This window comes from Actinia tenebrosa, unplaced genomic scaffold (assembly GCF_029948245.1).
Source record: "Actinia tenebrosa isolate PJP-AT-01 unplaced genomic scaffold, QUT_ActTen_1.0 PGA_scaffold0__85_contigs__length_37466705, whole genome shotgun sequence".
NCBI lineage: Eukaryota > Metazoa > Cnidaria > Anthozoa > Actiniaria > Actiniidae > Actinia > Actinia tenebrosa.
The window spans coordinates 1,608,334-1,635,469 of NW_028292569.1; the positions used below are offsets into that span (position 1 = coordinate 1,608,334).

At 37.7% G+C, this 27,136-nt stretch overlaps 4 protein-coding genes across 6 annotated transcripts in view; 3 read left to right on the forward strand and 1 right to left on the reverse strand.

Moving 5' to 3' along the window:
• The window catches only part of LOC116305947 (uncharacterized), a 29,143-nt gene extending 24,168 nt beyond the window's left edge, over nucleotides 1-4,975 (forward strand). For 2 of the 3 annotated variants that reach the window (XM_031715951.2, XM_031715952.2), the window contains exons 20-23: nucleotides 1,491-1,760; nucleotides 2,444-2,509; nucleotides 2,785-2,893; nucleotides 3,398-4,975. In XM_031715951.2, coding sequence (XP_031571811.2) covers nucleotides 1,491-1,760; nucleotides 2,444-2,509; nucleotides 2,785-2,893; nucleotides 3,398-3,503 — 551 coding nt within the window. In that variant the 3' untranslated portion in view covers nucleotides 3,504-4,975. The remainder of the gene's footprint in view (nucleotides 1-1,490; nucleotides 1,761-2,443; nucleotides 2,510-2,784; nucleotides 2,894-3,397) is intronic. The other variant, XM_031715953.2, reaches the window with a different exon arrangement.
• On the reverse strand, nucleotides 4,033-8,006 carry LOC116305948 (single-strand DNA endonuclease ASTE1). Its single transcript, XM_031715954.2, has 3 exons — nucleotides 7,318-8,006; nucleotides 5,723-6,984; nucleotides 4,033-5,372 (listed from the first exon to the last, which is right to left on the reverse strand). The coding sequence occupies exons 1-3, from the start codon at nucleotides 7,737-7,739 to the stop codon at nucleotides 5,146-5,148; spliced, it is 1,911 nt and encodes a 636-aa protein (XP_031571814.2). The 5' UTR covers nucleotides 7,740-8,006; the 3' UTR covers nucleotides 4,033-5,145.
• A 53-nt stretch (nucleotides 8,007-8,059) lies between these two features.
• On the forward strand, nucleotides 8,060-12,897 carry LOC116305950 (target of rapamycin complex subunit lst8). The gene is made up of 10 exons (XM_031715956.1): nucleotides 8,060-8,291; nucleotides 8,544-8,595; nucleotides 8,874-8,923; nucleotides 9,978-10,090; nucleotides 10,346-10,421; nucleotides 10,504-10,578; nucleotides 11,083-11,160; nucleotides 11,247-11,371; nucleotides 11,547-11,689; nucleotides 12,518-12,897. Exons 1-10 carry the CDS (start codon nucleotides 8,169-8,171, stop codon nucleotides 12,634-12,636), a joined length of 954 nt encoding a protein of 317 aa, XP_031571816.1. The 5' UTR covers nucleotides 8,060-8,168; the 3' UTR covers nucleotides 12,637-12,897.
• Nucleotides 12,898-13,299: 402 nt separating this feature from the next.
• LOC116305969 (exportin-6) lies at nucleotides 13,300-27,000 on the forward strand. Its single transcript, XM_031715982.2, has 23 exons — nucleotides 13,300-13,598; nucleotides 14,400-14,490; nucleotides 14,892-15,004; nucleotides 15,434-15,631; nucleotides 16,026-16,299; nucleotides 16,620-16,850; nucleotides 16,932-17,103; nucleotides 17,421-17,547; nucleotides 18,073-18,194; nucleotides 18,746-18,854; nucleotides 19,336-19,428; nucleotides 19,900-19,969; nucleotides 20,505-20,667; nucleotides 20,965-21,057; nucleotides 21,683-21,833; nucleotides 22,158-22,304; nucleotides 22,552-22,626; nucleotides 22,962-23,235; nucleotides 23,779-24,065; nucleotides 24,457-24,612; nucleotides 24,701-24,799; nucleotides 25,374-25,604; nucleotides 26,049-27,000. The coding sequence occupies exons 1-23, from the start codon at nucleotides 13,596-13,598 to the stop codon at nucleotides 26,148-26,150; spliced, it is 3,381 nt and encodes a 1,126-aa protein (XP_031571842.2). The 5' UTR covers nucleotides 13,300-13,595; the 3' UTR covers nucleotides 26,151-27,000.
• The last annotated feature ends 136 nt before the right edge of the window (nucleotides 27,001-27,136 follow it).

Genomic DNA, 27,136 nt, shown 5'->3' on the forward strand with positions numbered 1-27,136 from the left:
TTGTTACGCTATCCCATCTCCTTAGCCCACCATTAATTGACCCCGTTAGTAATCCACGCCCTCCCCCTTGTGCGTAAAAGTACGTCACTGTGTGTCCCCTCCCCCTCCCCCTCCCCCCCGCAATTTATGTATCATTTCTGGTCTGTAATAGACCGTTTTCTCAAGTTTGCGTGCGCATCCAAATTGACGGGCTACAAAACTGAAAAACGCAAATTCAGTAAAATTGAAAAGACAGTTTTATATTTAAAGAGGAGAATAATCGATTTTATGAATTCTTATCGAAAACGAAATCATAGCAATGCATGACAATACTCGCGTTCTGGTATCGTGGCCCGTCAAGTTCCTTAAATTTGGATGCGCACGCAACCTTGAGAAAACGGTCAATTGCATGAGGAACATTCTAGACTATGCTTACTCTTCAGATTATTGAATAATGTTTGCATGTGTATTTGATGTAACTACATTTCTCGTTTTTTGTAATTTGCTGCTATATTTGACGTTGAACCTGGCATGTTTGAAAGTGCATATTGGCCACAAAGGTCTCCCAGAAACTGAATCTCACTGACCACATAATTTCGAATATACATTTTTGGTACACTATCTATTATTATCTGTTCGTGAAGTCCTTCGTATATAACTTCGTTGGTACAAATTGTTTTTCATATATGATATCTTTGGTCCATAATATCTTTGCTACATAATCTATCTGGTCCATAATATGTTTGGTACATAATCTATCTGGTCCATAATATGTTTGGTACATAATCTATCTGGTCCACAATATGTTTGGTACATAATCTATCTGGTACAGTGTCCTCTTTGGTACATAATTATATATGTTCGTGAAGTCCTTGCTATATAACTTTGTTGCTACATATCTCTTTTATACATGATATCTTTGGTCCATAATATCTTTGGTACATAATCTATCTGGTCCATAATATGTTTGGTACATAATCTATCTGGTCCATGATGTCTTTGGTACATAATCTATGTGGTCCATAATATCTTTGGTACTTAACCTATCTGGTACATAATCGATCTGGTACATAAATACATCTCATCTCTTGGAACAAATATTTTTGGTGCATATAATGATTAGTGCATGATTGTCACTGGTACATAATCTCCGTGGTGCATAATCTTGTTGGTACATAACCACGTTAGTACCTCTGATATAATACACTAACCTTCATCACTCACTTTGACTTTCTTTATACTCAGTGACGTAAATTAACTATATGTGACGTCAGTATTTGTTCGAGGCCTGCTTAGAAGTCACACTCAGTGTTTTCACCTTACCCCATTTTCATCAGTGCTCCGTTTTAAGAGTATTTAAGACCATAACATGAGGGTCGGATTACAGACCACGCTCTTACCACACAAGGTACTACCAACCATTAGGACCTTACGACATGGCTGTTTAACAAGGTTGCTTAATGTGTAACCTGCCCAAACGAGGCAAGCTATCTAACTTACCTTGTGTCTAGGACGCGTCCATAATAGTCCGGGCTCAAGTCCCAGAAAGACGCCCCCACCCACCCTCCCTAAAACACGTCACGGGAGTGTACGCTCACAGAGTGCAAGTAGTGACGATTCAATTGAGGCAGTCCTCGAAGACTTGGAAAAACGAAAGCTCTACGATGGTCGTCGGAAGTCATTCGAGAAGCTGAAACGAAGATTCACCGATCCCTGTTCGGATACCTTTGGTTTTGAAGATGATAGTAATGAATTTAGGACGAGATGCGAGAGTCAACCAGGTAAAAGCAACCAAGTGACTCAGTTGTTAAGAAGTTAGTTTTTGATACCAATATAATGGACGCATAATCCTGCTCTAGCACCAATATTGTCTGTCCTCGGAGAGTTGTCTTTGTAAAATACCTGTTACACATGATGTTGCGAATGATATGGTCGTTACCATGACTACGTTGTTCTTTGACCATGTAGAATATTTGTTGCTATGAATGTACATCTAGAATGCTTGTTGCTATGGAGTGCCCATCTGCGAATGAGTCGTTACCATGACTAAGTTGTTCTTTGACCATGTAGAGTATCTGTTGCTATGAGTATGCCCATCTGCGAATGATATGGTCGTTACCACGTGTAAGTTGTTCTTTGTCCGTGTAGAATACCTGTTGCTGTGTGTCCATCCAGAGTGACTGATACCTCATTCAGTCTTATTGTAATACATCCACTTAGACTCGTTTTTGTTATGGAGTGGCCATCTTCATATGAAGTGCTCGTTTCCAACTCCAACCTTTTGCTTTGTCTACAAAGAATGTCTTGTTTTTTCCCCGCTATTTCTTTCTCCTTTTAGTTACACACTTCAAATTCATTAATTTTTTTTTGAGTAATTCCTTACCCATTACTAAATGCTTTCGGGGATAAGAATCAGGAACAAAGATCCACCGTCATGTCTATTCACTTGATGCTTTGTTCATAGGTCTTCAGGAACGAATCAAAGATGTCTTCAGAAGACCCTCACCGGAGAGTGTTCTTGTTGATCAAGGTTGGTATTTTTCTTGTTATGCTAGTGATGAGAACTGAATCAAGTAGAAAGAGAAAAAGTAGAAATAAAGACTCTGAGGAGTTTTTCGAAGTGAAAAATTGAAAAGAAAATGGAAGAAAGGAATAGGAAAAAGGAGCTGGAGAAATGGAAAAAGGGTGCGCAATGGAAGAGAAAAAGGAAGGATGGAAGGAAAAAGGGAAGGGGAAAAGGGAGAGGAGAAAATATGAAGAGCAACTTTGACAGATTCTTCTACTTTTTATCTGATCTTCAAACAGATCAACTCAAACCCCACCATCAAGACATCACTATGACTACCAACACCTCCACTACCGCAACTAGTAAAGATGACGTAGATACAGATGAAGAGTTATTGAAAGATCAACAGTAAGAATTGTGGCTTCAAGATTTTTGTATGACAAGCCCTCCCATTAATTTCAGCGCACTGTTTTTTTACGATTAAGAATAAAATGGAACTCCCGTTATTGTAATCATTGCGATTTTGTGCAAACAATTATTCCTTTGCACGTCCTTGACCAAAGACCATACGCACGGAAACATGCAGATTTTCCATCCATGTATGAGACATCTAGCTGGGCAACAATTTCTTGTTTCTGTAATTATTGCGGCTTTGCGCAAAAAAAGTATTCCTCTGCTTGCCTTTGACCAAAGATTTTTGTATACATCTATGAGACGCCTAGTTTGGCAACAAATTCTTGTTTCTGTAATTATTGTGACTTTGCGCAAAAAAGTATTCCTCTGGGCGCCTTTGCCCAAAGACTCCAAGAGACCTTGATCGCAGAAAACGCGCAAGTTTTTGTATCCTTGAATAAGCTGGGCAACTCATTCTCGTAGTCCAGTTGAACCAATTTTGTTTGTTTTACCTCTCAGGTACACAGAGGATTTAATGAAAGATATCAACAGCATGTTGTCAGACTTCTCCACAGAAATTGAAACAATGTTCGACGACCAGCCTGATAAATCGACGTCCGTGTGAAGTCACATGTTGCGGGGTAAATAGTATCGACAGGATAGACTTCTACCAAATAAGCTAGCTGTAATATAAAATTGAGAAAAATCTTTTCTTTCATGACTTAAAATAAGAACTTCCAAAGAGACTAGTCAATGACTTGGGAGTACCCCATTGGACAGTTAGCATTGAGTCATGTGACTTAGGAGTAAACCAGGCAACTTAGCAATGCGTCACGTGACTTGGAAATATCACTTAACATTAAGACTGCAAAGGATCGAGATACCATAGTAGGTAAAATGCCATGAAGATTGCATCATTGGGCATTTTAAAGGGTTATCAATAAATTCTAGACTACATCATAGTTAACATAGACTAAAAACGAAATATTTTGACCCTTAAATTACCGTATAATTTGTATTTGCTGCAGTGTCAGCCAATCGGCTTGCCTCAATATTTAATATTTGTGGAGGGGTGGGGTTGGGAGGGGGTGATGCATTAAGAATATTTTAATATTAAAATAGCATGATAATTTATAAAAATTCAATGCCAAAGCTTTACTTAAGAATGTTTATTTAGTGTGGATCTATAAATACCTCATTTATCAACATTTATTTTCATTGATGTACACGCTTTCCTTGTTAAAAGTAAATGAGTGTGCATTTCTAATTTCCTGCGATACTTTTGGTTTCCAAAAACGAGTAACTCAGTTTCGAAGGTCAAACAGTTTTTAACCCGTGGATACGCGAAAAATAGAAACGAGTTATCTTAGTTTTGTTTGGCTTCCAAAATTAAATTCTACCAAAATCCTTCATTTACTGGTGCTGACCAAAAGCAACTCAGGCTTTGAAACAGAACTCTTGTTTAACTATGCAAATAATTTTTCAAATACAAGCAGAAACGTTTCCTAATGCATATTAATAAGGCTTAAAGGCGCAGTTTAAAGTCTGTAAAGGAATGACACTTCAATGCAAGTATGCATAATAGCTCATCAGTTATTTGACAAGAACATTAGTTCTTTGTAAATGTAAATTCAATAACTAATGGGCTATTTTTTACTTAAATGTTTACAAAACGCACTGACTAGCCCCACTCTTCTAGTAAGTTGTAGAGGAAAGACTGGAACCGAAAGATAAAGGTTATGGTCATTCTCAAACCCAGACCCTACTCATTTCTGTGAATCATTCTTGCAGTTAGTACTTCATGTAAGACTACCTAAAATAGCACAATTGGATTATTAATTATTGATTATAACGTCCTGAAACCCTAATCCAAACCCTAACACTAACACTAACCCCCAAAAAATCTAACCCTAAACTTTATTGTGGAATAGTGCCATATCATGTAGTCTTACATGAAGTACTACTAAGGCAATTATTACATATTATTTTTTTACAGTAAAAAGAAAAAATAATGTTAACATAAAGTTACAAAGTCCTTATTAGTTTAATCTTTAATAAGAATACAAAGTGAATAAAATGTATTTTTTTTCATAGTAATTTAGATGTTACCTTTTATAGTTTATTTGACCGCTGAAGATCAAGAATAGTCTTAAGACGAATTTGCCCTGCAAGGAATTGTGAGGCCGAAGTTAAGCGAGAGGAATTTAGTTACCAGTTTTGCTATTACTTTAAAAAGTGTGTGTTGGTTGGAGTTCAGTGTTTTTTTTTTAGGATTCATCTTCAGATTCATCATCACAAAGCAGAGCAAATGGATTCCCGTGCAAGACTTTAGGTGTTTTCTTGTCTTGTTTTTTGGCAGACTGCTTGCTTGGTTCAACACTTAGCTCTTTGTTCCTCTCCTCTTTGGCCATATACATCTCCAGTCCATCTGTAACAGCTGTATGAAGCTGCTTAAAGATATCTGGTGTCTTTAAAAATGATTCTGCTTTTTTACCTATAAAAAGTAAATTTGAATGAGACCTACTTTTAAAACTTGCATTCTTTCACTATTGCATGTGAGGGCCTCTGCTCAGAAACCCAGGGGTATACTGGAGGGGTGATGAGTTGGTAACATCAGACCAATCCAGATCAATGAATCGATATGAATAATGATATTATAATACTAATGCAATTAATTGGTGGGATTGGGCAGAGATGGGGTCCGTAATAATTGAGATAGGGGCTGGAAGAGGTGACTAAATACAACTATAATTTATGTAGATATCTCTAGCTCTGAAGGGTTGTACAAGTGAGGTTGGAGTTAAGATCTTCCCCAGCCACAATCTCCAGTCAAGGCATACTAACCTTGCTTTATCTTCTGGACCATTTTTTGAGCTGTAACTCCATTATACAAGTTAGATATCCTGGGTTCAACAAAAGGGTCCAGGAGGATTCGATTCAATGATATTGACTGCATCATCACAGTCTGCCACTGTGCAAAGCTGTGCTGGCAATCAATATCAATATCAGATCTCAAGAGCTTCTTACGATCACTAGACTTTGATGATGGTTTTCTATCTTCTCTCTCAGCAAGCAGTTTTAAATGTACTAGTAACAATGCTTGAACCCATATTTGGTTAACACCAGGTTTGGCTTTGGAGATCCAGTAGCGCACTGTCGCTGCAAACAACTTGAAACTCTCTGGTAACGACTTAATAAGTGCTGTGTCTGCCTTCAGGACTACTAACAACACTTGCTGCCTTTTGCTAGTCTCTGTTTCTTGCAAGTCATCTAACTTTGGGAGTTCCCCATATCCATGGATGGGTTCCCAAAGGGGTTGTACGAGAGATTTCTTCACACTTCTTCTATTCCTTGACCATTCTTTGACTTCACTTTTTTTCTTGGATTCTTGGCCTTCCGTTGGTTTCATGATGATGGCATAGATAATACGCCTTAACTCACATGAACAATCGTGTGCTGAGCACTCGGTGGATTTCTCTACTTGAACATGAAGGAAATGTCTCCCAGAAGTAAGGACGCCCATACATTTGACCGGAAACATGCCCTTTCGATATCTTTCCATGACCAAGGAAGGAATATCTTCCTGATTCAGTGTCTTTAATGATGTGTGTATTTCTCCCAATTCAAAATATTCGTTCAACGTCCAGTCACATGTTTCGTACTCTTTGATTGATTCTTCTAAAGCAGATCTTAGTGTTGTTCTTTGGTTTTCGCCTGGTATCATTGCTAGTGCATATTCCAAGGCTGCTTCAACATTATTTAAAGTAAAGAATAATTCAGCTATGGTTAATATTTTCGTACTACATCGGTGGTTCCCTCCATTACCTTGAAAAAGTGCTCTCTCAAAAGGAGCAAGTGTGCACTCTTGGATGAAGTCATTTCCCACTAATGAAGCAATAAGTGGAAGAAATTCTGATCTGATCTCCAAATGATTTGCCAAGCGTTGGCGCTTATAAAGTTGTCCAGTTATAGACTCTCCCTTCCAGTCCAATGAATAGAGAGGAATATAGCCCCCTGGGAGATCAAAGATGAAGTAGTCGCTGTCATTGCTGATTACAGGGCAGTTCCAGTGATTGGCTAGTGAAGCTACTTCCTGATCTGCCTCGCTGTATGTGGGGAAAAAAGTTTGGTTTAGCAATAATCAAAAAGAATGTCACGTGATCATCTCCTGCCATATTGGATGACACTTTTTTGAAACTTTTAGCTATACTTGCATAGCCCTGCTCATCCAATCAAAATGCAGTACTGTGAGTTGAATAGTGATTATTTTCACCATCATTAAGAATTTGCACTTTGATTCCCAATATGACGTCACTTACTATCTTACAAAGCAGGAAATATGTTATGTATGTAACTAGTAGTATATACAGCAAATGACAGGCTATATATTATGCACATCACGTGATTTGAGGTATATTGATCTTACATGTAGGACCTACCAATCACAGATCACAAAAGGTATTCCAAGTTTCCCTAATTCTTGAATGAACACTGCTTTAGACATTATCGGTAGTAGAGAATACTCCCCCCCTCCATAACCCGTAGATATCCAATAGCTTGATTCGATGTCCTTCTCAAACCGCTTCTTTATCCTTTCCAGCTTTTTATCCCTAGCAACGGTGGGCCCGTCTATTATAACATACGGTTTGACTCCATTAGATGCCAATGCCTCGAAGAAGTTCGATAAAACCTCGGCTAGTTGGTCGTAGTTTCCGCCATGTTGATAATCAACCCCTTCACTTAGGTACAGATGCCACAGCAGAGAGCTGCCATCTATGATGAGTTTCGTCCCTTTCAGCTGTGTTTTGGTCCATAATCTTCCAACTGATTTCGCATACGAAGACAATCCGCGGATTCCCATCGCTTTCTTTATACTTTTAGGACAAATTTACCTATTTCTATTACTCGATTCTGTTTCGAATTCGTTTGTTTACGTTCATGCCATTAATTAAGTCAACCACCGTGTCAACCCTCGGCCGACCTGGGTCGACCTGGGCACATATTCGATTTGTACAAAAAAAATTATTTTGAAAATTCCTAAAAACCTAATATAAAAATGAAGTATAATTCTGAATAGAATTACTCACATTTTCATTACAAAAGCAACAAAAATGCGAGGAAAAAAGACAAAAATAAATTAATTTGAAACTGTGTTGTTAAGTAAAAACCTGGTTACCTAGTTAGATACCAGATCACGACCGAGAGTCAAGATGGAGGTCGACTGACGGATCAAAAGACTGGCTTTTAGCAATGATTAACCGCGAATGATACCAGATATTCTACCATAATCATGTCTGGTGGTAATGGGAATAGCGAGGCTGTTATCTTGGCTACGGCTGGGTACGATCATACTATACGTTTCTGGCAAGCACACAGTGGAATATGTTGTCGAACTGCTCAACACCCAGATTCGATATCCTTTGAATATCTTTAAGCGTATATCACGACATTGTCGCCAAAGGGAGTATATAAACTGATAGGAATACAAAAGTAGCGACAAAAACATCATATTGATTATAGATTTTATAAGACTTTTCATCTAAGATTGTTTATATAACCATGCAAGATGGTACCACAGGTAGCCCAATATTGTTTTTCCAAGATACTTGGAATTTATCTCTTTTAAACAATATTTTATTGTTATCGAGCCTTAATGGGTTTTTACCAGGTGAATGCTATGGAAATTACACCAGACCGCCAGTCATTGGCTGCGGCAGGTAAGAGTCCATGAATATATTTTAATATATTATTATTATTATTTTTTTTAAATATATTATGCTGTATGTACCTGTATATTGGTTATTAAAATAGCCAATATACAGGTACATACTGCATACATACATGTAATGTACCATGTTGTTATTTAAAATAGACCTTTATATTTGGGTGTAATTTTTTCTCAGTTTCAATTTAACTTATTCCTTGAGTAGCTGAATACTCTCTCTACATTTATAATCCGATAACTTGAAATGAACAAAGCATGGTTGTTTTTCAGGGTATCAACACATTAGGATGTACGATATCAGCTCGGCAAACCCAAACCCAGTAAGTCATAGATTGAAATCTTATTTTATATTATTTTTTGTCTTTCGGTATCCTTATGCTGCAGCCAAAATGGTTACAGCATAAGAAAGTTCCATAGTCTTTGCAAAGCTTCCAGTTTAATTTGTTTGCAGTACTATAGCTTGCAACTTGGTTGTTGAGACTGTTTGGGTGGCCTTGCAGAATTACCAAGCATTTGCCATAATGGTTACAACTGTAAATCTTACAAGGGGTATTTTCAGTTGCTGTCACCCTTTGCCAGTCTCAAAAAGGGATAATGTTCTCTGATCCATGGAGACCACAGCAAGCCCAAGAGCACTCTGAGAGGGCCTGGGGGGGGGGGGGGGGGGGGGGGGGACTCCGGGAAAAAAGTACCGGGGATGTAAAAATTCACGATTTGGTATCTTTTAGGGTGTTAAATGCGAATTTTTGAAAATCAGCATTTTCTGGTATCTCTTAGGGTGTCGGAAAAGGAGGGAAGCACGCATCGATATGGCTTATCTTAGGCGCTTTTTATATAAAATTTAATATTATTTGTTGTGGTATCTCTTAGGGGTTAAAAATCATTCAGCCACGCACTTTTTTAAAGACTTCCGGTATCTTTTAGGGGTCGGCATCTTTTTGAAAATTTCTGACGAGGGAGGGGGGACTACGGGGAAAAAGTATCAGGGATGCTTGTCGTATCTCTTAGTGGTAAAAATTCTTTATTTGGTATGTTTTAGGGTGTTAAATGCAAATTTTTGAAAATCAGCATTTTCTGGTATCTCTTAGGTTTACGGAAAAGGAGGGAAGCGCGCATCGATATGGCTTATCCTAGGAGCTTTTTATATAAAATTTAATATTATTTGCTGTGGTTTCTCTTAGGGGTTAAAAATCATTCAGTCACCCACTTTTTTTAAAGACTTCTGATATCTTTTAGGGGTCTTTTTGAAAATTTTCAATGAGCATCCCCGGTACTTTTTTCCCGGAGTCCCCTCCCCCCCCGGGTGAGAGGGGTATTCCACAGACCTACTCTTTAAACATGTTTTATTAAGTAATATGGAACAAACCTCTACAGGTTGTGAACTATGATGGAGTCTCCAAGAATGTGACAGCGGTTGGTTTCCACGAAGATGGTAAATGGATGTTTACAGGAGGAGAAGATTCCTCAGCAAGAATATGGGATCTAAGGTACAGAAAATTATAGCCAATTCATAATCTGTCTGTCATTTCTTTGAATTCAAGTTTCTAATTCTCTGTTGCTTAAGGTTACACTCTATTTTGTCTAGAATATTTACATTTTTTAGTGAAGGTGTCTTTTAGTCAAGGTCTTAATTATTGGTATTTGTGAATTTTTTGATGTGGAAATATGGCTAACCCGGACTACTTATTTAAATCAATGTCGAACATGGCTTTGAAGAATGTCTATTATCATTATTGTTTCAGGTCGCGCAATCTTCAGTGTCAAAGAGTTTTTCAAGTCAATGCTCCAGTAAATTGTGTTTGTCTTCATCCGAACCAGGTACAAGGTTATAACACTACAAATCTTTCAATATATATAAAAAAATGTATTTGTCTAGCATTTTTTCTGTATTTTCTTTTAGGGGGAGCTTATTGTTGGAGATCAAAGTGGAGCCATTCACATGTGGGATTTGAGGACAGATCACAATGAACAGTTGGTATGTACTTCACCTCTTATTCCATTCTAAATAGATACGTGTAACATGTACACCCTACATTAACCTATACTACACTATGGTATTTTACATCCCAAATTAATAGTCACCACTGGCACACCTATACTATACTATACTATATGTCACTATTAGTATACCATATATTACAGTATACTAAAATACAGCACACAACTTTCACTATATCACACTATGCCATACATCTTCAGCTCACCATATAGCAATTAGTAAACTACACCACACCATATCATGTTATGCCATACCACACTATACTACACCACACTACATTACATACACCATACCATATACTAAATTACATCACACAACACTATGTCACACCACACCATAGCATTCAACATGACCCCACGTCATGGCATGCCCCATCAAACCACTTCATGCCATACCACATACGCCACACCTCACCACATGTCCATACAGCACTACACCTTCAGGCTGCACTACATTAAATATAGTATTTGCCTTTGATAGATTCCAGATGAAAATGCTTCAGTCTTGTCAATAAGTATTGATAGAGAAGCTTCATATATGGCAGCAGTAAACAACAAGGTAATATTTAATGCTGAATATCCTGGCTTGTTAATACTCAATACTGATGAGATGATACATGATACAATATCTTTGCTATCAATCAGGGTAATTGCTATGTTTGGAGTCTGTCTGGTGGAACGAATGAAGATCCAACAGTACTTCATCCCAAGACGAAGATTGAATCACATGAAAGATATGCTTTGAAATGTCAGTTCAGTCCTGACTCATGGTAAGAAATACATGTATGGATATTAATTACTTTGGATGTCCATCCATTCATTTTTGCATCCATCCATCCATCCATCCACTCATCCATCCATCGACCCATTCATCCATTCATTCATCTGTCCACCCTCTCATTCACTATCCATTAAATCTTGTTGCCTCTTTTCTTCTATTCCTAGTCTACTAGCCACTACCTCAGCTGACCAGTCCGTCAAGATATGGCAAACAGCTGACTTTTCTCTCAAAACCACTCTCCAAGATGCCACACAAAGATGGGTTTGGGACTGTGCCTTCTCTGAAGACTCCCAATATCTTGTCACAGGTAAGCTTTCATGGTGAAGGTGGTGGTGCTGTAGTACAGTGATTCAAAATGCAATTAATACAAGTGAATTTTGTATCAAAATAAGTGTGAAATGCCACAGCAACACTGTATGGCATTCACATTCTTAAACAAATTACAGCCCGTTACTTTATATTTGACCAATTGAAAATACTTGGACTCAGCAAAGTCTTGCCGTAGCGTGGTACACACTGGTCTATCACCAGGGATGGTTTGAAGGTGCAAAACAACCTTTATAGCTCCCTCTCCCTCTTTTCAATTTTACTTCAACTATAAAATGTGAAGAAAGAATGTTTGACAATGGCAGCATGGGTAGCATGGGTGGCGTTCACGGCTAACGCGTCGTCTTTCACCGCTGTGAGTCCAACGGGTCGGGTCGCTGGTTCGAGCCCTGCGGTCGCCACATGTGAATTGAGTTTGTTTGATGTGTTGTTCTCTCCTATGCTACGAGGGTTTTCTCCGGGTTCTCCGGTTTCCTCCCTCCATAAAAATCAACATGTGAGTTGAGCGTTGTGTGCATAGAATATTAAATGTAGTGGTAGTGCGTGTGAGTGAAAAGTGTCCCCAATTAGTGCGAAAGCGCTAGAACGACTAGACACTTAAATAAATAAAAAAAAAAAAAAAAAAAAGTGGCAAATATGAGCCCCCATATTTTTGGAAGTCTGGATCGTTGATTATGGGCCTGTACTTATACAGTGTCATTTAATTATTCCATACAACAGGCCTGTCACTAGAGGTGGTCCGATGGTTTTAACGCACACTCTATTAGTCATTCTTATTTTATTTATCATTTTTGTCATTATTTTGTAGCTTCTTCAGACAACATTGCTCGCTTATGGAACATTGATGCTGGAGAGGTGGTACGAGAATACAAAGGTCATCAGAAAGCAGTTATAAGCCTTGCCTTTAGAGATGCACAAGTCAACTAAAGCCAAATATTGTAACCTTGCAAATTAATTCATGTAATGTTTTGATTTTCACTTCAGACCATGTCATTCCCTAAAGCATCATATAAACTCGAAAATTAGCTAAGAAATTCCTTTTTCCCCCGGCTACAGATGATTGTACAGGCTTAGCATTGTTTTTGAGTATTTTTAACCTTTGAAAATATATAATGTGATTAAGAAATATGGTATTAAAAAGAGAAGAACATTTGTGTACACTGAATAAATGAATACATTTGAATATCATTTTGCAGTTGTTTTTGGTTGAAATAGTGAGGTCAGGACCTGTGATCAGGGGAATCTTTTAACCTTCCTAAACTATGTTATATGAACATCCATTTTGGCAATTTAATACAAAACTTTTCTTTTCTTACAGTGCTAAAAAAATTTTTTTTTAATGTTTTGTTTTCTGTCAACCTGGAATTACCTTGCGTTTCCACTTATCTCCCCCACCCCCCACTCCCTCCCTAGCCATATCCACCATTCAAAATCAGTAAAATATTATCCATATGTCACCTTAACTTCCTCACAAACTCTCTCTCAAAGTATTTGAATGATACACCCACCCTCCCCTCCCTAAAGGTTATTCTTGGGTGGGACACGGGGCAGCGGTCTAGTGCATGAGAGCCTGGTTCTAATGTAGGTCTGTCAATATGGCGACGTACAGTAAGGAAAAGGCTCATAAAAGATGAGAAAATTCACTCCAATTTCTCTAGTTTTACTCACATTTCTTAAACAATTCTAACACACAGCACAGCTCTATAGAAAAACCTACTGTAGAGCTGAAGTAGTTTTCTTTGAAACATTTTCCTTTCGGCAAAACTTTCATTTTTTTCGTGTTGAGGAAGACAAGAAAGGTTTTGTTCGTTGACCTGGAAATGCTGTCGTGACGAAAATTTGAGAAAAAAATTTCAAAGGAAACTAGAAACCAAGAAGTCCATAAAATGGTAAGTTGTTCTTAACGTAGAAGACAAATTCTTACGTCTATTTGAGCTGCCTTAACTCCAAAAAATATTCATAACCCGTCGCTCCCCAAATGTAGTAGTTCAAAATCTTTCTACATCTTTTGCAAAAGTCACCCAAAAAACTGAACTATTTAGTTACATTTAAGCTATAATTGTATAGATTCCTATAATTTGAATCTCTAAGTAAGGGGTATTGAGCTCTATTTCCGACCACTATTCAGGTTAATGTCATCTATTGATAATTTCTGTGAACAAAGGAAGCCTTTTGTGTATAAAGACGATCATATTTCTTACTTGGAAGAAAAACTTTACCATACGATACGATATAAAGAACAGTTTTTTATTGTTTATATGTCCTAGATTCTGTTAGATAAAGTACAACTGGGGAAAGGAGGGGGGGAGAGGAAATGAAAAAAGCATCTACTTTTGTAGATTGTCGATGAGGTCACATTCCATTGGTCTTTAAATCTGTGTCACGGCTGGCCATTATTTGCAGTACGTGCTGCAATCTGATTACTTTTTGGAAACAAAAGAACATTTACCATGCATATTGAAACAAATTTCTGGAGCTGAGACCTTGCCCAGATCCGCCCTTGTAATGTGTCTATTGATGGGTCGCAAGCATTCCCTAGAGAATCAAAAGACAAAAACACTGGCGGCCATTGTGGTGTAGTTAACAATGGATGGTAATGAGAAATCTTTTGTTAAATGGCACCAACATGGCCGCGATGATGTAACATGCAATCGAAGAATATTTCACAGCATTGTATACTTATCTTTTAGGCTTCAGATAGTGCATCACTTCACTCTCTTGAAGCACTAATGAATGAATTCTTCAGTGGGACAACTGGCAATCAAAGGAAAAGAGAAATAGGTTGGTTGTCAATCCTATAAGTTTATTGAACAATCCTTTATCAAATGACACCATAACTGCAGTTTTAACCCAGTCAGATGCGGCCTGCACTTTTACGTGTACAAGATTATATTTTTTCAAATAATTGTAAAATACAGCTGAGTTTCTTGATAACAGACCTATTTGCTCAAAGTTAGTCTTATTGTAGTGTCAAAAGATTCACAATTTATACCATTGGTAAAGTAAAGAATGCACAACTTCAGCAATACAAACACTTTGAAATTCCACAGACATTCACTAGAACTTGAATGTTTTATGTAAAATTTGCCTTACCCTGAGCACAGAGATTTGGAAACTGGATTTATTGATATATTATGAGTGTTTTATTCATGTTGGGTTTCCTGTGTCTTTTTCTATGTTAGAACAAGTGCTTCATAATTTTGGTCAGCAGTCTGGAGCATGGCACCACTGTGTATATTTCATGGGTCATAGTAGTAATCACTATGTACTCATGTATGCAATATCTGTCTTTGAGGTAACTATGCTAATGTGTGGTGTATGGTGTGATAGCGATTTGAACTTACTGCATATTGGTGAAGCTATATAATTACTCTCTATAAAGAATGTCAGGCATTTTCTGAAATCACTTTCAGTGTCTACTTTTTTTATAACTGCCACCCAGTTATCTCAGTTGGTAATTAGAACCTCCCATTATTATATACCTTGATCATATAAAATAGAGCGTTCCCATGAGGGCATCAACCCATTTGGCTACCACTATCAAAATGTTTTGCAAATTTCCTTAATCTTATTTAAATTTGTATATAGTAAGACTGTCGTAGTGAATGATGCCATAATGCATTTCATCGTAAAGCACAATTTGATTACTGTATGTGTACAATATATAATATATACCATGCCGTTAAAAGTGTATTGATCACCTGATGACTTATTTTATACTCAGAATCTGATCAACAAGCAGTGGCTGGGAATACAATCATCAGACAAGACTGAAATACGGAATTTCCTTAACCAATATTTATTGACGCACCACAAAGCACTGCCCTCATTTGTGAGGAATAAACTTGTCAAAGTTATAGTGGATGTTGGGAGAATTGACTGGCCACACTTCCATTATAATTTTTTCACCAACATCATAGAGGTATATTACATAATTTTATTATAGCATTTTTAAAGCTCAAGTTACTAAAATTCTAAATATTCTAAACGATCTATCAATCAACTGAATGAATTTTGCACCAGGGCAGATCCAGGAATTTGTTAGAGGGTGACATCCCAAATGAAGAAATGTATAAAGTGATTTTATACATTGAATATGTTTCTTTTGCTTCAAAATTAAAAGCGTAAATAAGAGTAATAATTACAACATTACAGAGGTGTCAATGCACTACTGAACCTGCCCCTGCTTGCGAATCAATTTCTGTTGCTTGAATCTAGTATATGAATAATCTTATGAATTCATAATTATACAGTTTGTCCCAGATATTCAGAATTCAGAGATCATTAACTACAGTAATAATCAATTTGTTTTCCAGCTTATCCAACAACCTTCAACCACCACCCTTGGCCTTATTATGCTACATACAACGTCAGAAGAAATGGCCTCACCCCGAGAAGACCTCAGTATTGCACGCCGAAATGAACTACATAGACTTTTGCTCAATCAAGTGCCTGGGGTACTAACACTTATTGGGCAACTCTTGGAGAGGATTTTAGAGAAACACAGACGAGTGACAACGACTGTGACACCCCCACCATCACCTACCCATGGTATATCCACTGGTCGCAGCGCCAGCCCAATTATTACAGGTAAGTAACCTACGGTAATTCCTACATTCTCAATACACCATGTTTTAATAGTAATTGTTGCTTATTAAGATGATATGCCCCTCTTTAGTTTGGGCGTAATGTTTTTCCATTTCAGACCACGTGTCACTCTCTTGTGAATATGGGTTTTTGTTTGAGTCGTATCCATATTAACATGTCTTCTCTTAAACAAAGAAATGATACTCTAGGGAATGACATGTTGTATGACATGGGTAGGCATTATACCCAAGCCAAAGAGGTGTATTTTATTTTGAACTGACAAGCTACTGAACACATTTCAATGGGAATTCTTTTACATATAGGTAGGCTACTCAACCAGTCTCCAAAGTTGCTGCAATCTTTACCGGCACTGGATCCCGAGTCAGAAGAGATCAGTAGCCTTGCACTGAAGTGTTTGAGTCACTTGTTTAGCTGGATACCTTTGTCGAGCACCATCACGCCACAGTTGCTGGGTACAGTGTTTTATTTCGCAGAGTTTGGTTGTTGTGCTTTGTCTGGCTCTAATGGCAGTATTGTAGGAAATCCTCAACTTGGTAGGTATACAGAAATGCTAGTTCCTCTCTTAAGTTAAATTAATCCCTCAAAATTATTAATATTTCATTATCTTTTTGCAGGTGTACTTGCAATGACTTGCATTAATGAACTGCTCTCCAAGAACTGTGTTCCTGCAGAGTTTGAGGAATTCCTTCTCAAGCTGTTCCAGCAGACGTTTCAACTATTACAAAGAATAACTAAAGAGGGTGGAGTTCAATCTATTGACAGTGATCTGTCTGAATTGGATGAGAGGTAAATGGTATTTGATAACACAGATTATATGACTGTAATACTGTATATACTTGATTAACTGATTTTGAACTGACCGACCTAACCTACAGTCCTGACAAGTTGACTTACTGACTGACCGACTGACCGACTGACCGACTGACCGACTGACCGACTGACCGACTGACCGACTGACAGACTGATCCACCCACTGATCCACCCACTGATCCACCCACTGATCCACCAACCGACTGACCAACTTACCTGAATGACTCATGAACTCACTCACCTACCTGTTATACTGTATTGACGTTCACATACTTCTTGATTCTCCTCTTTAGCTACATAAGCAAGTTCACTGAATTTCTTTGTATGTTTGTGAGCATTCACCTCAGGAGATTTGAAAACAGTTCTCACTTTCCAGTTCTTGAATTGCTCACACTACTGTTCAAATACACCTTTAAACAGGTGAGTAATTAGCATAATAATAAGAATGTTCACTTACTGAGAATATAAAATTATAAGTTTTTGGCATGTACAAAACCCTGACAAAATAATGACCTCAGCCTGTTTTATGAAACTTCAAATGTTCTTGACCCAATGAAATTTGGCAAGCAGCACTAGAAATACCAGTAACACTCATATGGCATGGCAGTCATTTCACTATTCTATTAGAAATCTAGAAATTTTGATTTCTATGGAACAGGAAAAACCAGATAATCAAGAGAAAATTATATAAAAGTACAGCAGAGAACCAACAACCAGTGGCTAGTAAGAGAACAAGACACTTAGTGTCGTGCACTGCTATTGACTACCTTGAGCCATACTTTGGTCTTGGACCTATCAATAGGCCTGTTTACTGGTTCTCTTCTGTGCTTCAAGATAATAATACTCAAGGGAATGCCACATGGTCTGAATTGGGAAAAGATCATACTGAAGCTAAAATGATCTATTAATGAATACTTATGTATTATTGTTCTTTGAATCTCGCAGCCTGACAATGAAGGACTGTTCTCTTGTCTTGATATTTGGGCTGTATTCTTGGATTACTTGACATCTAAGGTATCAAATGCTCGTAGTGACAAATTAGCAGAAGCAGAGGCTACTGTATCAAGGTATAGACTTTAATTACCTGTATATTAAGTAACACCATGGCTATGAGGGATATCAGTGATTACTGTAAATGTCCCAAGGCCAAGGGATGATTAGTGGAAGTAATCAAATCCTCCAAGGCCAAGGGCCGAACAGCTGTAAAATTATTTCCTGTACATACGTATTACAATAACCTGTACTACATGCATAGATTTTACTGATTTTGATGGCCATGAGTTTAGAAGTGTTCAACTGTTTGTTTTACCCTGGCTCATAAAATTATATGTTGAACTACTCGGAATATCATGTCTCACTGTCGATCCAATCAGAATGCTGAAACATAACATGCTGCAGCAAACATTGTACTGAACATTTATCTATCAAATAATTTTGTTGCTAAGCTATTCAAGGGTGTAGCCAAAATTTTTCCTTTGGGGAGTGGAGGGTGGGGGGTGGGGAACTAATTTTCGGAACATCATAGATGTTTAAGTTTCTACAGCATAAAGATGGGGGGTCACCTTGGCCCCCTGGCTACGCCAAGGGCTGTCATTCATGTTTTTGTTTTTTCTTCTAGATACAAAGAGGTTCTCATGCTCCTCCTGAATGAGCTCATCAAGAAGATCCAGTTTCATCATAACCCAACATTTCTTGAAGAACTAGATGATCAAGTTGTGGACGACAACGTAAGGAAATATTATATCAATAAGCCCTAAGGGGTTAGAGCAGGGACTGCAGAGGGGAGGGGCTGGGGAGAGGGGGTATAGCCTGCCACTTTTTCCCTTTTGCATACTAGTTTCTTATATTTCCATTCTTAGCTCCCATAATGGTATAATGAGCAGTACAGTAAGTAAGTTAGCCCACTAACCTCCCCCAACTGTCCATTACGCCAAATACGCTTTGAAATCTCTTTCTTTAAAGAAACATTCAAATAATAAAAAAATAACTTAAAATTACTGATAATAAAGGATCAAAAATGTTATATAGGAGGTTTACAGGCATCTTGAGATAAAGTAGTGATTGTGCTACTTTGAGGTAACGATTCGACTTCTTTTAGTAGCGAGTGTGCAGTAGCGAAAGTGCAAGGTAGTGAATGGACCGTAATTCTTTTAGAATATGCTCCTTTATTTTTGTACAGTAAAATTAAAATATATTGTTTTTCTTTAGTCTGAGACAGAATGGCAAGCATACCAAAGAAATCTGTTGGAAATAATTTCAAAAATAGCAGAACTGCTGCCGTCAGAGGCCTTTTCTTTATTGGTGAGTTACACATCAAAGCCTAATTACTTTGCTCGAAATTTTGAATCAAAACTTGTGCATTGAATTTGTTTAGAACGTACATAATAATGAATAGTGTCAATCTGTTGTACTTTTAACTTTGATCATTCATCCAACCATTTAATCCACACCATCCTGTGCCATTTCTTCTATTTTTTTCTATTCAAATTATAATTTTCAATTCCATCCCCTTCCATTAATCCATTCACTGACCTATCCATCTTTTATCCCATTCATTCATTTATATTCTGGTGTACATTGTCAATTCATTTATCTTGAATCCACCCATCCTGCCCCATATACTGTATCACTTCATTCTTTCTGATCAAATCTAATCAAATCCCATTCTATTTATCAATCCATGTCCCATTTTGTCAATCAACTCCAATAAATCCATGCTATTCCTCCATTTCTAATTTTCATTGTATCATTAATCTGTATTTTTTATTTTAGTTCCCATTGTTCAATGAATATTCAAAAGTTTACCATAGCCTTGAACCACACATAACAAAAACACCTCAAGGTAAGATAATTCCTAAAAATTAAAAATTATTATACTCACTGCAGTAGGAATAATAATAGAGCTTTCCTGAATTCGCTTGGATGACCACGAGACAATGGTTTGAAGTGGAGACTGAACTTGATTCTTTTATTCATCAAGTTCAACCTCGACTTGAAACCATTGTTTCGTGGTCATCCAAGTGAATTTGGGATAGGTCTATTATCAAAACAGTTGTAATTTTTTCCTAAAGAAACACTTTGGAATTTTATCAATACCCTAAGATACATTAGCCTATACGTTGATATAGTCTGTCATGACTTGTGTTGCTAACTCACAGATCAAATTGGAATTTAGCTTGTTAGGTTTTGAGGAGGAAGGAAAACCCTGAGAAAAACCTTTATTCAAGGTAGAGGCCTAACCGTACTCTACTCTCATGAGATGGTGAGTCCAGGAATTGAACCTGAGGCCCCAGTGGTAAGAGTTAAGCGTGCTACTGCTACACCACTCTTGATTCCCATTTTCATTCACTGAAGTGAATCTTTCTTTTTTATAACAGGTGTACATCTGAACATTAGCAGTGAGAGTGAATTTCGTCAGTTACACTGGACGCTCAGGGATCTTTCCACACTGGAGAGAGCTTTAGGGAGACTAGTTGACCACTTTATAGGAGAAGTGAATTTTTCAAATAGATTTAGTGATGGAGAAGCTATTGTAGAGAGGTAAGTTAAAAGTTACACTTTGCTTTCTGGACGTACTGATTGATAGACAGGCACATGACCAGACTGATGATAGAAGGATGGAAAGACATACAGTATATTGTTTGACTGACTGACCAAATGATGAATGGATGGATTGGCTTGGATATGGACAGCCTGATGGGTGGATTGCAAAGAAATGGGGATTAGCTTAATTACCCATAAGTGGAGTGATTGCCCAACTGACCGACTTTAGTGTTAGCATTTTTTCATTGGAGATGAGAATACCTACATTCTAATGATGTTTTTTTTATGTCACAGGCTCTGTCGTATTGCTTTGTTTAGTACTCAATCCAAGATATATTGCTGTCATGTGTCTATGCAGTCAGTACTGAATCAAGATTTGATTGAAGTGTGAGTAAAGATTTGAACAGGATGATGCAGATGATGATGATGACGATGATGATGGTGATGATGGATGATGATGGATGATGATAGCGATTAGGGCTCTGTTGTAGGATTGGGAAGATGATAATGACAGTGATGATCATGATTATGATAGTGGTAGGGGATTAATGATGGTGATGACAGTGAGGATGATGGCATAAGATGGTCTTGGTGATGACAGTGATGATGATGGTGTACATGGTTGTGATGGCATGATGATGATGGTGTTGTTGAGGATCATGATGATGGTGTACATGTTAGATGGTGATGATGGTGATGATGATGATGGTGTACATGTTAGATGGTGATGATGATGATGATGATGGTGTACATATTAGATGGTGATGATGGTGATGATGATGGTGTACATGTTAGAGGTGATGATGGTGATGATGTTGGTGTTGTCGATGATGGTGATGGTGATGACAGTGATGATGATGGTGATGACATTGATGATGATGGTGTACATGTTAGATGGTGATGATGGCATGATGATGATGCTGTTTTTGAGGATCATGATGATGGTGATGACAGTGATGATGATGGTGTATCTTTACCTGCTAGAGTATTAACAAAGTTCGTTTCCTTTTAGCCATGCTCAGAGTCTAGCATCCTTACAGGCCTACTGCCACTGGTTGTCACAGTTCTACATTGAAAGCCACAGACAACAACAACACCAGAACAAATTTGCAACACTTGTATCATCTGCAGTAGATGCTTTGATACCTCTTCTGGATAAAGATGTAAGTCGAATATCTTCAAGGAAACATATAATTTGTTAAGTCTAGTTAGAGTGTATTTCATATCCTGTATAAACATAACTAATTATAGATTTATAATTTAGCTTGGGTGTAGTGATTTCCCATTTGAGACCATGTGTTCATCTATTGCACAACTGCTAAACAAAGGGAATGACATGTGGACTGAAATGGGAAAGTGTTATAATGTTAATTTTAATGAAATGAATGCAAAAAATGAAGAAAAGAAAATTTCTGAGTCTGAAGTTGTTAAATTTAACCAACATGGTGGTAATTAAAGCCACTAATAAAAGAGTTGTTATGCCACAGGTATCCCATCGTGTCATGCTACCAGCCTGCCATCTTCTGAACTCCCTCACCTCTACTGTAAGACCATCGTTCTTGACTTCACTAGACAAGATACAGACGCTCTTTCACACTGTGAGCACTGGAGGTCTAGCTGGCCTTCCCCTTGAGGTAAGGACTCAAACAAAATGTGTGTTTTTTAATGGAATGGAAAGGAAAGGGAAGAAAAGACAAAGAGATTGAACAGTGAGATAGGTAAACAAATACAAGAAAAGAAAAGAGAAAGGGATAAAAATGAGTATAAAAAGTAATAAAAATGCAATTGAGAAAAAAAGTGAAAGAAAAGAAAAAAGCCCACCCCATCCAACCTGAGACACCAGAATTCCTACATTTAATACAATTTGTTATGTACTTTCAGGTACAGACTTTGGTTTATAGGTCTTTATCCAATGCTTTGGTTCTTCCGTGGCCCTTGATGTCCGATAATGAACAGGTTAGTTGCTATTCTTGGGAATCGATGGTACACATAGCAGTCATGTAGGTTGATGATATCAAATGGGTTCTGAGAATTCCTCATTCACTTGTGGCTGTTTCATTGTTATTTATATCTCAAGCGATTTTGGACATCTAGTTGCACACCAAGAATTGTGTTTTCTACTTTCATTTTTTCTTCATTTGTTTTGAATACTGTTGTTGTTGTATTTCTTACCCATTTTTTATCACAAGAGTGGGTTTGCTAAAGTATTTCTATACCACTCAGTATCAGTCTTCCCAATACCTTACCATAGCACAGGAAGCCCAATCAGAGGACTATTTGTTTCTTTACAGGAATGGGAAATGAGGTCTCAGAACCACAAGAATCTAATCAAAGGGCTGTGTCGTCACTATAAAGAGCTCATAGAAATACCAAGGTTCTCTGACAACAAGCAACTGCAAGATAATGCCAAGAGCACCCTACAGTTTACCCTACACATTCTTCATGATATTGTACTGTCTGTATCTGATGTTCAAGTGACGAAAACCAAGGTTATTTTGTGTCAGTCAATACAAGAGGATATCCAAATGACTCTGACGGTATTTCCTGTATATGCTCATCAACCAGGTATTATATATTGTATCTATTCCTTTTAGACTATTCTTTCCTTTTATCCCTTTTGGCTATTCTTAAACACTTCAATCCCTTTCCCCTCAAGGGCAAATCCATCGGGTACCCCCATCAGGGTTTTAAAATAAGAATACAAAGTAATGCAAAGTCAAGAAAGAAGAGTCAATAGACTGGCTGTCATGGTAACAGCCACCCCCTTGAAAACATCCTGGATGTGCCATCATAGGTGCCATTGCAATAGAAAGCTTGTTATCTATTTAAAATGTTGTTTCAAGATTCATTTCAACATCGATGACTGCAGAACATGGAAGACTGTGCTTCAAATGTAGCAAGGGACACTCATTAGTTAAAGCGCTTTCCTGTTGTTAATATTCAATTTTTAATGTCATTTTATTCAAGGGACCGTCGTAATTAGGGGAATCTGTGACGGTGTCCCTTACCTCTAATCTGCTTGTAATTTGTTTTTTTTTATTGTTCACTATGATTTTATGTGAGGTAAAAGCTAAATAAATTTCCATTCGATTTCATTTTCAATTTCAGATGCAATCGATGCCATTTTAAGCTTTCTTCTTGCACTGTTTGAGAGCCTAAAAATCCAGATTGGATCCAACATGACGGAGCAAATCGTGCATCACCTCATGTCCATATTCACCCGGGAACAGCTGAGCGAAACCATCTTACATGAGAGTAGTACTGGGTCCAAGGTTGTTGAGAAATTCCTGAAGATCTTACAGTTATTAATCCAGGCTCCCGCCGCTTCGTTTAAAGCTTTTTTACCTGGCATTATATCCCTGTGCATGGAGCAGCTCTATCCAATACTGGCCGAGGTAAAGTCAGAGAAAAACTGGTGACGAACTCGCTTCGCGTTGAATTGTGGAGGTGAATTGTTAGGGTCTCAAAACAGAATTCCATCTCCAAAATTCTCTGCGGTAAAGTTTCGTTACCAGGCCTTCTCTTAAACGTCAGTAATGGGAAGTTGTTTGATGATTGAGGGGTAAAGTAAAGAAAGAGGGTAAAAAAGGAGAAGGGAAGGGGTCTTTTGACGACAACCGCATGCTAGACACTATCGTGGGCCCGTTCATTTTTCTTTTCTTTTTTTTATTATTATTATTATCTTTTTTTGGGGGGGGGGGGGGGGGGGGGGGGGGGGAGAGTAAACATATATAAACTTTTATATATAGTTAATAAGTATCATAGTTGGTATCATATTTTCTTCAGAGTTCGTCATCGCCTGACATCAAGACCGAGTTCTTCGAATTGTTGCATCAGTTACTTCTTCATAACTGGCGGTATTTCTTTCGTTCCTCTTTACTCGCTCAAATGTCTGGACACGAGAATGTTGAAAACCAACCACAGTTTATTTCGATGTTACAGGTGGGTACTTCATGTGTTGTCATTTGGTTTTGCTGCTGTTGTTTTTAATATAAGATAAGATTTTTGTTTTCAAAACGTTCTTCTATAGGCTTTTGGACAGTCGTTTCTTCAGCCGGATATCGCAATCTTCAAACAAAACCTGGAAATACTCGAAAATTTAAATTCAAAATGTAAACTTTATCAGAAGGTAAGAAGACAGTAATGAATGGTATCTATTTTAATAGACCTTTACTGAGATAGCGAACATGGTGCATTGTGGTCTAGCATCGGTAGAAACACCCTGCCGTTCTCTATCTTGGTCATCATGCCTTTCTATCAATATGGCGTCATTCGTACCCAAGCTAGACCACAATGCATCGTGCTTATCAAACTCAGGAAAGATCTGTGAGCACTCTGATTGATGACCGGTCATCTCGGGTGTTGTAATTTGCGTGACAGATGTCGTGGTGTACCTTGAACGTGACAATGATAAAACCAGGGACCAGTTGTTCAAAGCCCGATTAGTGCTAATCCCGGGTTAACTCTTAATAAGACCTATAGAGTTAATCCTGGATTAGCGCTAATTCAGCTTTGAACAACCCGGCCCAGCATTCTCATTAGATAAGCAGTAGCATCGCGTGCTGTGATTGGCTCTACAGATGTCATAAATACTGCACGGTAACCTTAACGGCGCGAGTTAACCATTCCAAATAATTTTGTGTTGCATTAAATATTTCTACTACTAATCTGCAAAACAATATATATACTTTTTCTGTTTACAGGATATTTTCCGCGATCATATGCTTCTCCAGTTCATTAACGTTTTATTCCAAGCGTTGGTTTACCGGTCACATGACTTGTTGCAAGAAGAGATAACTATTACTATTTACAATATGGCGTCGGTGGATTTCGACAAGTTTTATTCGTCGTTTTTAACAGAATTTCTCAAAGGATCTGAAGGATTGACGGAAAACCAAAAATCAGAACTGAGCAGTCATTTTAAACTTGATAAGGTAGGTACTAGGGTAGTACATACGGTACAAGAGTGCCGTGTCTTGTCCGGCGCTTCCTTGGCGTCATATCTACAAGCAAAAACCACGCACGCACTCGGATTGGCTCAGCAAAGGTCCTCTATCGAGGGTTTAGGTGTGACGTCAATCGTATGGAAAAAAGAATTCCGGGTCAAAAACGAAAAGCAGTTCTATAAAGATTTTTCTTATTTTTTCTTCGTGACATGAAGTTAAATCAAGGAGAGCATTTTCCGATTTATTTTAGCGTTTTTGTGAGCATTTGGACCCGGAAATATGTCACAACTTAAAAGCCCTATTCTATACCGTCACTGTGCCTTTTATCGCGTATGATTTCCCCACATGCTGTAAGGCTCTGTTACTGATAAGTGTTTAAAATCGTAAAATCTGAAATAACTTATCATTCGTGTCTCTCTCTCCATTTCACAGGACCTACCGTCATTTACCCAGAACATCCATCGATTCGTTGGAGATCTACGGTATTATCGTCTATGTAACAGTAGCCTGCCTCCTGGGACTGTTAAATTCTAGCTATATTATACTATCCGCATGGGGTATTTATCTAGTCTCCTTATTCATGTCGGACGAGAGCCTCTTGGTCCCTGTTTCTGGGCGACGCTAACAAATGACAGTTCAGTGTTGAGAAATTTACAAGTCCAGAACTAGATTTAATTGCACGCGCAATTTTAAGCGAACATTAACGTTTCTAGAGCCTGCGTTTATTGTGGTCATCAGCGAATAACGTTGGCGCTGACCAGAAAGAAACGCAGGCTCAAGGAATTAAAACGAGGTGGTTACGCGGTCTTGGTAATATATAGAGCCATATTTTGCGGTTTTGTTGGGTTTTGAATAGCTTTACATGCTAGTGGTTTTTGAGGAGCATAGAGATGTGCGCAGCTTTGTTCTTGTTAGTTGCTCCTCTTCCTTCTTTCCGTCTTCCTTCGTTGTTTACTTCGTTACTTCCTTATGTTTTCTCTCTCTCTCTCTCTCTCTCTCTCTCATCTTTCTTTTTTGCTTTTATTTCTCTTTCTTACTTTTAATATAAGCTTACCAAAATGAAAATCAAAAATATGGGGTTAAAAAAATTTAGCCTTTCAAATGTTGCAATATATCAAATATGAATTGATATTATATTTTTCTGTTCAAATTGATATATTAAGGACACCTTTGTTGACCGAAGTCACTCGAATGAAGTGACGTCAAAGATACAAATTACGTCATAATGATGATATTCACGGAATACCCGAGACCCCGGATGTATGTTGTGGGTCTTGGTGAATAGAGTATTTTTATCGTTCTTTTATATTTATAATATGATACAAAATTGTACTCTCCTATTGAAGATTATTATATTAATAAAGTGTTGAAATTAATGCTGAAATATACTGGATATTTTATTCCTAAGATCAGCTTCGGCACTGGAATTTTATGATATTACAGCATCATCAATTCTGTATCAATATTTTGAAACCTTTATTGATATAGGATGCCGTAATATTTTACGGAAGGTAGCCTAT

Coding starts and splice junctions, on each gene's coding strand:
- LOC116305948 (XM_031715954.2), bottom strand. CDS start 7,739: ATGGGAATCCGCGGATTGTCTTCGTATGCGAAATCAGTTGGAAGATTA. Junction 6,985..7,317: donor CCTTTTGTGATCTGTGATTG/GTAGGTCCTACA, acceptor CCCCACATACAG/CGAGGCAGATCAGGAAGTAG. Junction 5,373..5,722: donor GGTCCAGAAGATAAAGCAAG/GTTAGTATGCCT, acceptor TACTTTTTATAG/GTAAAAAAGCAGAATCATTT.
- LOC116305969 (XM_031715982.2), top strand. Junction 17,104..17,420: donor CTGTCTGAATTGGATGAGAG/GTAAATGGTATT, acceptor TCTCCTCTTTAG/CTACATAAGCAAGTTCACTG. Junction 24,066..24,456: donor TCTATCCAATACTGGCCGAG/GTAAAGTCAGAG, acceptor TATTTTCTTCAG/AGTTCGTCATCGCCTGACAT.
- LOC116305950 (XM_031715956.1), top strand. CDS start 8,169: ATGTCTGGTGGTAATGGGAATAGCGAGGCTGTTATCTTGGCTACGGCT. Junction 10,422..10,503: donor TTTGTCTTCATCCGAACCAG/GTACAAGGTTAT, acceptor ATTTTCTTTTAG/GGGGAGCTTATTGTTGGAGA. Junction 11,161..11,246: donor TGGCAGCAGTAAACAACAAG/GTAATATTTAAT, acceptor GCTATCAATCAG/GGTAATTGCTATGTTTGGAG.